At 40.5% G+C, this 12,548-nt stretch overlaps 1 protein-coding gene across 1 annotated transcript in view; it reads left to right on the top strand.

The window, feature by feature from the left end:
* Positions 1–12,548, top strand: part of utrn (utrophin) — a 326,192-nt gene that overhangs the window by 203,836 nt on the left and 109,808 nt on the right. Inside the window, exon 58 of the mRNA XM_074685643.1 lies at positions 7,118–7,247. Coding sequence (XP_074541744.1) covers positions 7,118–7,247 — 130 coding nt within the window. The remainder of the gene's footprint in view (positions 1–7,117; positions 7,248–12,548) is intronic.

Below are 12,548 nucleotides of genomic sequence, written 5' to 3'. Positions count from 1 at the left end.
GCTGTGAATTACTCCAGGTGGACCTCTGACCTCCCAACAACTTTGGCTGAGATTCGGGGAGCACAGGAAAAAGACTCTGAAGTGAGGGACATGGAGAAAAGCGCTGCAACACCTGGTAGGCCCGGCAGAGTAAGCTTCTCAATGGTACAGGGACTGCTCTATAGAAAGTCACCAGTCAAGGATGATGGCGAAAAGTTCCAACTAGTAGTTCCCAAGAGCTTGGTACCGGCCTTCCTTGAGTACTTTCACAATCATCCACTAAGTGGTCACCTTGGCAGGCTAAAGACCCTCCTGCGGATCCTGGAGGTGGCCTGGTGGCCAACAGTCCGGAAGGACGTGTGGAACCATGTGCGGTGTTGTCATACTTGCCAGTCATACAAGCCTGAAAACCAAAAACCAGCCGGGTTTTTGCAGTCAACCACAGTTGAGAGTGCTTGGGAGAAACTCGGAATAGATCTCATGGGACCTTTTCCCCGCAGTAAGACAGGGAACCGATTTCTGTTGGTCATTGTTGACTACTTCACCAAGTGGGTTGAAGTATTTCCCCTGAAGGACAGCAAGGCACAGCGAGTCATAACCATCCTAAAAGATGAGATTTTCACCCGCTTTGGTGTTCCCCGGGAGGTGGTCTCTGATCGTGGTCCACAGTTTAAGAGCCACGAGATGGCGAGTCTCTGTAAAGCCTGGGGCGTGACGCAGAAGTTTACAACGAGCTATCATCCCCAGGCTAATCTATCAGAACGATCCAACCGCACAATTAAGACCATGATTGCCTCTTATGTGGGAAACCAACACAGCACTTGGGACCAGTGGATCAGAGAGTTCCGCTTTGCCATCAATGCGGCACGACATGAAACTACAGGTAGAACTCCTGCAGAGCTCGCCCTGGGTAGAACTCTCAAAGGTCCATTAGAGAGGTTGGTCAGTCCACCGCCTTCACCCCAGCAGGCGCCTTATCAGCTCCTTGAAAGACAACAAAAAATGTCAGAAGAAGTCAGAAAGAAAGTGGGAATGAGTCAGGCTAGACAAGCCAGGTATTATAATACCCGCAGGAGAGGTGCACAGCTCCTGCCGGGAGACCAGGTCTGGGTTCGCTCTCACCCACTTTCAAAAGCTGTTGATCAGTTCTCATCAAAGCTTGCGCCCAAGTGGTCAGGTCCAGCCACAGTGATGAGAAAGTTAGGCCCCATAAACTACATAGTACAGTGGAATGACCAAAGTAAAAGGGTGGATACTGTCAACATAGTGAACCTAAAGCCATATTTTGGGGTTCAGCCTCCATTACCTTCGGCTGGGGGGGGGGGAACTGTGACAGGGTCACCGTGATGGAAAAAAAAAATGAGTGGAAATGATAGAAAAATAAATGAACTGAGTAAAGGAAAAAAAAGGTAGGCTTAGTTCATTGTAGGAGGCCTGATGTAAGTCCCTGTACAAATAGTAGTTGAGGAGGGCAATAAAAATAATGTTAGAAGCCAAGTTGATAAAAGGGAGGATGTGGCGTGGGGGAAGAGGTGTGTGTGTGGAGGACCGGGAGGTGTCGAGAGAATCAGGGGCCGGAGGAACGCGCAGAGAAACTGTGGACTAACGGGGGTTAAAGAAAAGAAAAGGAAAAAAAAACAGGAAATGATCAATACCAGAAAACTGGTGATTACAGTCAACGGACGTTAAGCTGCGGTGCCGGCTGTGGGGCTGTTTCCTCGGGTTGCGGACGTCCCCGCCGGGAAAGGACAAAGGAGCGCGTGGCCGTGGAATATCCCTCCCGGACCTGGGTGAGGTCGCTGCTGTGGTTTCTTTTTCAAATTTGTTCCTGGTATACCAGAGTTTTAATTTTGATCGATCTTTTTTTTCTTTTTGCTGGACTATTTTTCCTTTTTGCGGTGACGTTGTGTTTCAAGAGCCCAAACCTTCGGGGCAGGAGGCGAAGGAGGATCTTTTTTTTTTTGTTAAGAACAAGGAAAAAAAAAACTATTGTACATTGGACTTATGGTGGTGAACGTTTGTTTTTCGTTAGAGGGTTCTTGGGGGATATTTTCTGTTTCTTGAAGTCTTGGTTTTGAGGGTTATTTTGTGCTTCTTTTTAGTTTTTTTTTTATGACGGAGACGCACGCTGACGCGTGAAGGGTTTTTGTAATTTTTTTTTGGTTTATACTGATTTGGGGGGCGTGTTATTTAGTTGTAAAAAAAAAACGGGAGGGGTTATAAAATTATTTTCTGAGATTGTGTAAATTAAAGAAAAAAAGAGAGTTATTATACACTATTTGCGCCCACGGAGTCCCCTTTTTTTCCCCGATGTAAGGCGAGGTTTGGGCTGAGCGTTACAAGCTCTTGCTTTAGCTTTTAGCCAATTTTTTAGCCTTAAGCTCATGTTTTATGCCTTTAGCCCATTTTTTTTTTGCCTTTTGCTCATGTTTGAGCCTTTAGCTCGTGTTTTGGCCTTAGGTTTTGTTTTAGCCATTAGCCTGTGTTTTGACGTCCTGCTGTTGTTTTAGCCTTTAGCCTTTAGATCGTATTATAGCCTGTAGCTTGTGTTTGAGCCTTTAGCTAATGTTTTAGCCTTAAGGTCATGTTTTCTCTTTTAGCCCAAGTTCTGGCCTTTAGCTGGTGTTATAGCCTTACGCTGATGTTTAGGCCATTGGTTTTGTTTTAGCCATTAGCCTGTGTTTTAGTGTCTTGCTGTTGTTTTTGCCTTTTAGCCTGTGCGCTAGCCTTTAGCTTATGTTCTATCTGTCTCCTGTTTCTCTTTCTTCTGCTCTTCTGTCCTTTTTCTGTCTGACAGTTAGGCTCCAGTGTCCACCATCACTACTAAATCAATCACAGAAATCGTTTTCAGCAGAGAAAATCTCAGATCTCTGTGTTTCTTGGTCCTGCTCGACTCCAATCAGAAAGCTTAGAAGTAGCATTCAGGAATAACTTATTTTAGTGCTGATAATCTCATTTTAAAGTTTGGATTAGGATCAGGCAGACATCTAGAAGAGAGACTCTTCAGGATCACTGAGAAACTCCTCACAGGGATTTTAAGTTCGCTTCACAAAAGCTGAATAATCACCCAGCTCTCAGTGACACTGGTTACCAAACAGGCTCTCAGAAACTATCTGCTGCTTATTTTTAATCTTAAATGTGTGGTATAAAACTTTCTGGGCAGTAAAAACTGAGATCAAACTATTTTTCTTGCTGTACAGTCAGAAACATGCAGAGAGTGTGTCTCAGTCAACACGCTCACGCCCAGTCTGATCCCCTCCACATCCTGATTTAAGCCTCCACCAAACATGAGCCAGACTCTGAGAGCAAATCACAGAGCGGATCCAGCTCCTCTCTTCCTTATCTGCGCTCCACATTCACTCCTCTTTTCCTCTTCCTCAATCCACTCTTATTTAGTTTGCATCTCTCCCAGCTACCTGCCTATTATGTTTCCTGGCTGAGATCGGGGGAGGAAATCAGCCGAACGGAGCAAATCGTTTATTAGCAGGGGGGTGATTTAATTTGTCTGCAGAGGGACGCTGTGTTCGAGGGAACTTGTGAAACTGTCACTGCAGCTCAGTGAACCCAACTTTCACTGAAACTTCCTCTGCATCCAGCGCTTATTTTGAAACTAGAGCAGAAAAAAAACAGCGTTTACATCTTCCAGGCTGAGCTCAGACTTCCATCTCTCTACCTTCCTCCTCCTCTTATCTCTGAGGAAGCTTCTGCTGTATATACCATCCAGCTGAACCCAGCGCGTTGTCATCTGCGTCTCCGTCGATGTGCATGAGGAGTTTTTGGCGTCTCAATTTTCGCTGAACTTGTCTGATAAGAGAGAAACTTTATCAAAGCGTCCCATCTAATCAAGTTACCTCTCAGTATCAGCAGACTACATCCCCTCCTCCCAAGGCAATCACACACTCCGATAGTCAATGAGCCCCCCCGGGGGTCACGCTTTTATTAAAAGGAGAATAATTATGCTGTTACACGCCATCCTCACTCCCTCTGTCTATCACAGGGGTCTGCAACCTTTACTTTTATAAGAGCCAATTTACATCAGCTCAGCTGGATTAAAGTCAATTAAAATCTACTTTATCTTCACCATAAAGACAATAAAGTGTATAGAAATCTATAGATAGTTGAGATCAAATGAATGGTCAATCAAAAAGTTTTGGGAATTTATGAAAGGACATATGTGATGTCTTAGTTTTTCATTTTTAATACAATTGCAAAAAAAAAAATAATAATAAAATGTCCAAAAAAATTCTTTTTTTAAAAATAATAATAATAATATAAAACTTAGAACAACTGGCAAAATTTAAAAAAAAAAATTCAAAATTTCAAAATTTTATAAAAATTTTAAAAAAATAAAATAAAATATTGTTTTTGTTTATTTTCCCAAAAAATTATCCAAATTAATATCTAAAAATGCAAATATTGTAAAAGAAAAAAAAGAAATTTTAACAAAAATTGAATGAAATGTTTGTGAAAGTTAACCCCCCCCCCCCCCCCCCCCCCCCCCCGCTTTAAAAAAAAAAAAAAAAAAACAGAGAAAAAGTCATGCTGGAGCCACAAAATTAAGTTGATTTTTCTGATAAAGGCCATAGAGAGAATTAAATTTTTTTCACAATTCAAATAACGTTTATTATTATTATTTAAACAAAAAGTTTAAATACGGGCTGTAAAACTTGAGGTTAGCCACAGGTGGATGGAAAGTTGGTGGGCTGTTGATGTTGTAGGAGGTGAAGTAGAGCGGTGGCAGGCTTTATTGACAGATGGGATGAAGATTTAGTTCAACCAAATGTTAACACAGGATTTTATTTAGTGTCAGTGTCTTTAATCATCAATACCCTCTGGAAGAAAAATAACTATTCTTTATTTCAATAATATTTTTAAAGCTACAAGGAGCCACTGCAGAGGAGTCAAAGAGCCACATGAGGGTCCAGAGCCACAGGTTGAAAGTGCCCCCGTACCCCGGCCTTCACCCTCCACGCTCTGCTCTCAGGTCTCTATCCCGCTGACGCTCCTTCCTCCTCTTTTTCCACTTAATGAGGGGAAAACTGATCAGAGAGGAGAGTGTTTTGTTTCGCAGCGATCACCTAATTAGCCGCAGAGCGTGTTGTTTATCCCATCCGTGAGCTGAACGTGAACATCTGGCCGTGCTCTTCAGTCAGACTCCAGCACATGTGATTGAGCCTGTTGTGTGTGGTGTAATGAATGTGAGAGCTGATTAAAGCAGGACTGGTTGATTAGTGGAGAATACTCTGGAAGAGGAGCAGCGATTTGGGCACAACACCTCGTTCCAAATACTTGAGGTTCATTCTGAGTTCATTTGCAGAGACGATATCAGGAGACGGGAGTTAAACATACACATACCTGCAGAGGAAATGAATTAGTCATTCCTTTTGAAACCCTGAGCTGGAATAAACTCTGCTTCTGAATGCTGTTTCTCACTAAGATCACTTATTCTTATTTTAGTCATCGTAAATAACCGGACTGTCTCCTCTGTTTGATTCTGACTGATTTTTGATTTGTGGGTGTTACTGATACCAGCATAGGAAGAAGGTGTACAAATACTCAAAGATGTCTCAGCTCTTTCTTTGTGAATTAGACTCCAGTTGGACTGTGCAAAGGTGTTTTTTTTTTTTTTTAAGAAGCAATGTTACAAGAGGATTTAATTATTTTTTTTCGCTTAGCATGTCCCACAAGGAGGATAATAATCTGCTAACAAGCTGTTAAAGATCCAAGTGGAAATATTACCAAGGCCACTTTACTAGTTGATAACTTTAGTAGTCAAGATGATAACTTTTCTTTTTATTTTATTTTTGACAAAATGTGTTTTTCAACTTGTGTATCAAATTATTATTTTTTGTTTTGTTTTTGTTTTTTGCATACTTATTTTTTTATATGTTGACGTTGTATGCATGTAAATAAATTGAAAAATGTACCAATCTTCTTATTTTATTTTATTTTATTTTGTTTTACTTTGTTTACCATCAATGTCCGTAGTAAGAATGAAAATATTATACAAATAAAGTGTTAAAAACTAAAAAAAAGAAAAAACTAAAAAACAAACTGAAAAACGAACTTCTCTGCCTGAGATTACAACTGTCCTACACAAGATATGCTTTTTTTGCACAACAAAATGTTTGTAAAAGATAATAACTCAACATATTCACAAGACAATTTTTGTAGCACAAGATAACTTTTGTGCACAAACTTCTTTTTACAAGTTAACAAATTACATGCACTGGATTATAACTTTCATGCATAAGATATTTTCCTGTGTGTGTGACATAATACCTTGCACCAACAAGCTATAGCAGTGGCTTTAATCATGGATTTTAGTTGTTTCATGACGAGCTTGATGCTCAAATGACTTGTATGTCACATCAGTTTTCCCCATTGAAATCAATTGAAATCTGTTCTAGACCACCCAAATCAGCAAAAATTACTTTGGAAGTTGCTCCATGTTTTTAAATAAGAAAAATAAATTATAAATTCAGAACATTTTGTAAAAACACAACACAGTAGAATGTACAACAATAATCTGGTTTCATCGATGATAATGCAGCTGCAGCACTGACCCTGGAGATCTGGTGACTTGAAGAGGAGAAAGGCAAAACTGAGACGTATTTGCTCACTTCTCCCCTTTTTGCCCCTCTCGTCTTTAAGTGCTTTCGATAAATACCTGCCTAGTAAGCTCTGTTTCATTTTCTCTTTCCAGATGTTTCTGAAATCAGTTTGGCTAGTGTCATCGAATCGGGTTGTCGCTCGCCTTGTTGCAACTTTTTCTGGGTGTTTCTTTTGAATAAAGTCTGAGAGTTTTGCAAAATAACTGCAAGCACAACACTGATGCTAAAGTGAATGAGTGAGACCAGGGATGCCTGGTGGATGTTGCGGCAGACACTCTGACGTTTGCTGTGCTAACTAGCTTTGGGGTATCTGAAGCTGGCTCGCCAAATTTTTAGCTCAATTTAAAGCAAAAAATTGTTTGAGGAACGGCTCTTATCTCGAACAAATTGTTAGTTGGGACTCTTATAAGGCAAAGTATGACTGTTCTAACTTATGTGCACAAGATAACTTAAGATGACTTTCTGATATACTCATATCTTTAGATCTCCACATGTTTATTTCCATCCTTTCTTTTCCTCTCCAGGCGATCCGCACAGAGCTGAAGGAACGTGAGCACTTGGTCATCAGCACTTTGGACCAAGCCCGGACTTTCCTCGCTGACCAGCCCATCGAGGGTCCTGGAGAGCCTCGCAAGAACCTGCAGCCAAAGACAGGTTTGTTTAGACCAAAACAGTTCATTACTTTAAGGGAAACCTTTAAGTGCCATGACACTTCTCTTCCTCAGAGCATCAGTTTGTTGTAAAACTGGAGCTTTTATTGATTCTTAAAGTGGACGCTTGTAGATACTTCACTGCACTGAGCAATCATCACAGGGGTTGAGGTATGAATTGACCAAATTGTCTAAATCTCTCTAAAAATCAGATATTCTTGTAGTAAATTTTGTCAGGAATCCATCCATGTCCTTTTAAAAGTTGTACCACTTTTACTTTTTTGTGTAGAGGCCTAACTGCTGCAGCTTGTGTGGAGCTGGATCCTCCTCTCCCATTCATTCTAATAGAGGGAGCTGATTGGACTTATTTAGAGTTCACTGACTTTGAGGGCTTGTCATTTAAAAACTGTTTGAAAAACAACAAATTCATGCATAGCTTTTGTAAAACAGGGTCCACTCTGTCATCTGAGTGAATTTTAAGCCAATACCATTTATGGCCTAGGAGTAGATAACTTTTGTTCCAGGCCCAAAATTCAGCCAGATTTAAATTCAGCTGTACTGTGCTGTGACCAGAGTTGAGTCACCATGCAGTGGACTTCATTGCACTATAGAAAGCTTTTTGGTCTGTTTCTTCCTGTATTAGAGAGGATAAAGTAAAGAGCTTATAGGAAATAAAAGAAGAGACAGCAGCAAACGCCCTCAGCTGTACTTGAAGCCAAGGAAACTTTTTGATTAAATGTTCAACGTCTTCCACCCGAGGTCACCTGAAAACTTTTGAAGACGCCTTTCTAACCAGCTGGAAAGTGTCATATCAGCAGTTTCTCACTCAGTATAACACCAGGAGATGCTTGTTTTTCTCAAATCGGTCGTTTTAAAGACTTATTTACTCCCGTTTTGAGGTTAAGTGTCCTCCAAACACCATTCACTGAAAACAAATCCGGTGGTGGTACCAGCGTCTTATCAGAGGAGCGGGGAATTAAAAATGCAGGGACTCATTCAGCATTCTCTCTCAGTGTGTTTGGGATGCAGCGAGGAAGCGTCGGTGAAGTCAGCACATTTCCCTTCAAACCCAAACTCTACTGTGTAAATAATTAAAGCGACTCAAGGCGCCGTGTAGGGGCGTGGCGGGACTTCAGAGCCCCCTTCTGATAGGCTTGTTGTCTGTGATCTTTGATATCAAAGCGTCTCCTCATTGTATAAATAGATTAAAGAGTTAAGATCAGAGGCTGCGCTCGCCGGCTAATCACAAGAGATGGATTCTTGTTTTTTTTTCAGAGTGACACTGCAGTTACATCCTAACCATTGTTCAGTGATTATTACGTTATTTTTTCTCTTTATCCCACTACGCTGACTCGTTTTTTATTTGTTTCATGCTCTTTGATATTTTTTTACTGTGTATCTGCTTTTGGATGTTTGACCCAAATGTGTGTGTGTGTGTGTGTGAGCAAGTGAGATGCACAGGGGGTGTATTGCAGAGGTGCAACAGGTGAAGAGTGTAATGTTGTCACACCCCACAGGATGAGACCTAAGAACTCATAAAAGCGGCTCATCTTTCTCTGTGGTTGAAATGGGAACTCAGGGAGCAGTTTACTCCCCCCCTCCCCCTCTCTGATCCATCACAATTACCCCGTCCTCTCACCTCTCCTGTCCTCCTCATTCCCCTGCTCCTCTCTGTCTCTCACTCTTTTTTCTTCCCCTCTCTTAAGGGTGTCTTTCACTGCCACTTCTTCCTCCTGCTCTGTAATTGAGATCCATTTTTCCTCCTTCTTTATTACCCCTCGCCCTTCTCTTCTCCCTCATCATCTCGAGTTTTTGCTGCTGAGGCTGAAATCAAACAAAGGATGTGCAAACAAAAGAAAGTCATTTGCAGGAGGGGGAGACAGAAATACTAATACGAAAGGCGTCTCTTCAATCCTTGGTTTTAAATGATTGGAGCCACCTTTTACAATGTCAAAGAAATGTGAACAGGTTGTGTCAGGAAAAAACAGCCAGAAATAGCAGCGTGTACAATGTATTCAGTGAGTCACATGACCAGCTGCACTGAACTGTCAATCAGTGAGTGACATCATCACCAACTGCTGCCCTCTCAGGAGTGAAATTGACCAAATCTCTCTACAAATTAGATAGTTTTGTTGTGAATTTTGTCAGGAATCCATCTATATCATTTTTACAGCTATACCACTTTTACTTTTTGTGTAGAGGCCTAACTGCTGCAGCTTGATTGGAGCTGGATCTTCCTCTCCCATTCATTCTAATAGAGGGAGCTGAAAGGGCTTATTTAGAGTTCACTGACTTTGAGGGCTCGTCATTCAAAAACTGTTTCTCTCTGTCATCTGAGCATATTTCAAGCCGATGCCATGTACGGCCAAGGAGAAGATAACTTTTGTTTCAGGCCCAAAATTCGGCCAGATTTAACTTTGAAAGGCAAATTGCCGGCTCCCTGTTTGAGATAGGTCAGGGGTGTCTGCAGATAATTTGTGTGTCTCAATGAGACGAACATTTTGACGTTGGTTTGATCTCTTTACGACATTCCTACTGCCATTGAGAGCTGTTTAAGTGTGCCTAGGTGGCGCCAGAGAGCACTTTTTGGTATGTTAGGAGTCAAATTAGGGCTCAATGACTGGAGAGAAGAAGAAAAAGAAGAAGAAAGAAATGGACGAAATACAACAGTGTCCTCTACCTTAGTGCAAGGACCCTCGTAACAAATAATAGAATTTACATAAAGTATACATTTAAATTGACGACATAATTCCCCCAAACAAAAAACAGTGCTGTATCACTTTTACCTTTTTTTTTGTAGAGGCCTAACTGCTGCAGCTTGTGAGGAGCTGGATCCTCCTCTCCCATTCATTCTAATAGAGGGAGCTGAAAGGGCTTATTTAGAGTTCACTGACTTTGAGGGCTCGTCATTCAAAAACAGTTTGAGAAACAACAAAGTTGTACATAAGTTTTATTAATCATGGCCCACTCTGTCATCTGAGCATATTTCAAGCCGATGCCATGTACGGCCAAGGAGAAGATAACTTTTGTTTCAGGCCCAAAATTCGGCCAGATTTAACTTTGAAAGGCAAATTGCCGGCTCCCTGTTTGAGATAGGTCAGGGGTGTCTGCAGATAATTTGTGTGTCTCAATGAGACGAACATTTTGACGTTGGTTTGATCTCTTTACGACATTCCTACTGCCATTGAGAGCTGTTTAAGTGTGCCTAGGTGGCGCCAGAGAGCACTTTTTGGTATGTTAGGAGTCAAATTAGGGCTCAATGACTGGAGAGAAGAAGAAAAAGAAGAAGAAAGAAATGGACGAAATACAACAGTGTCCTCTACCTTAGTGCAAGGACCCTCGTAACAAATAATAGAATTTACATAAAGTATACATTTAAATTGACGACATAATTCCCCCAAACAAAAAACAGTGCTGTATCACTTTTACCTTTTTTGTGTAGAGGCCTAACTGCTGCAGCTTGTGAGGAGCTGGATCCTCCTCTCCCATTCATTCTAATAGAGGGAGCTGAAAGGGCTTATTTAGAGTTCACTGACTTTGAGGGCTCGTCATTCAAAAACAGTTTGAGAAACAACAAAGTTGTACATAAGTTTTATTAATCATGGCCCACTCTGTCATCTGTGCAAATTTCAAGCTGATACCATTTACGGCCTAGGAGTAGATAGCTTTTGTTTCTGGCCACAAATTCGGACAGGTTTTTCTTTGAAAGGCAAATTGCCGGCTTCCTGTTTGAGATAGGTCAGGGGTTTCTGCAGATAATCTGTGTGTCTCAATTAGAAGAACATTGTGATGTTGGTTTGATCTCTTTACGACATTCCTACTGCCATTTAGAGCTCTTTAAGTGTGCCTAGGTGGCGCCAGAGAGCACATTTTGGTATGCTTAGAGTCAAATTAGGGCTCAAAGACTGGAGAGAAGAAGAAAAAGAAGAAGAAAGAAATGGACGAAATACGACAGTGTCCTGTACCTTAGTGCAAGGACCCTCATAACAAATAATAGAATCTACATAAAGAATACATATAAACTGAGGACATAATTCCCCCAAACAAAAAACAGTGCTGTATCACTTTTACCTTTTTTGTGTAGATACCTAACTGCTGCAGCTTGATTGGAGCTGGATCCTCCTCTCCCATTCATTCTAATAGAGGGAGCTGATTGGGCTTCTTTAGAGTTCACTGACTTTGAGGGCTCGCTATTCAAAAACTGTTTGGCCGTACATGGCATCTGAGCAAATTTCAAGCCGATGCCATGTACGGCCAAGGAGAAGATAACTTTTGTTTCTGGCCACAAATTCGGCCAGATTTCACTTTGAAAGGCAAATTGCCGGCTTCCTGTTTAAGATAGGTCAGGGGTGTCTGCAGATACTGATATTGAAAGACATTTTAGTGTGCCTAGGTGGCGCTAGAGAGCACATTTTGGTATGCTTAGAGTCATATTAGGGCTCAAAGACTGGAGGGACTAAGAAGACAAGGAAGAAGAAGAAAGAAATGGACAAAATACAAGTGTCCTCTCCCTTCGTAAGAGGACCCTAATAAGAATAACAGAATAGAAAATTATACATTTAAACTGACAACATAATCCCCCAAATAAGATACAGTACTACAAATATAGTGATGAATAAAGTAGTAGAATAAGATAAATAAATAAGCAACAAGGAACTCAATGACAACACAGCATCATTTTTACGTTAATTGGCTTTGTAATGTCTGATACACTTAATTAAAGATGACCATATTTCTTGAAAATCTCCTTGTACTAAAGCAATATTATAGTTTAAAGCAAATTTTTGAGAATTTTTTTTATTAAAATGGCAGACTTTTTTTTTTACTTGTTTCAAGCAATTCAGACCTCATTTTTGTCTTTGAATAACTTTAAAAAAAAAGACTTTTCTTGGTCAGTTGAATGTGGCTCATATCAAATATAATAGACATTTTTCCTTAAAATAAGACAAAAACACCTGATAAAATTTCAGTTTTTTGCATTTTGGAGAGTAAGAATCTCCAAATAAGACAATGGCAGTTAAAATATGATATGTTTTTGTTTTGACATTATGAAATGTTTTACTTGAGTTTGAAGAAATGTTATACGATTGACATAATTGATTAAACGTAAGTAGCTTACCATCCTTATAAAGGCGTTAACCCGTGTAGGGGGTTATATATAAGAGATGAGAGGAGGATCTCCAATATGTTGATGTGCCCTGTACCAAATATCAATAGTGTTTCTTCAAAAGGGGTTGTAATGCTTTTTCTTTTTAAGTTTTTTTTTACATTTGAAGAATATACAAATTGGCTCTCTTGTTTGTTT

The sequence above is a fragment of the Halichoeres trimaculatus genome, unplaced genomic scaffold, assembly GCF_033239565.1.
Source record: "Halichoeres trimaculatus isolate MK-OKI-2021-1 unplaced genomic scaffold, fHalTri1.1 fHalTri1_scaffold_13, whole genome shotgun sequence".
Classification (NCBI taxonomy): Eukaryota; Metazoa; Chordata; class Actinopteri; order Labriformes; family Labridae; genus Halichoeres; species Halichoeres trimaculatus.
Note: the sequence above shows the minus strand (reverse complement) of the source record. Positions and strands in the feature narration are given on the sequence as shown.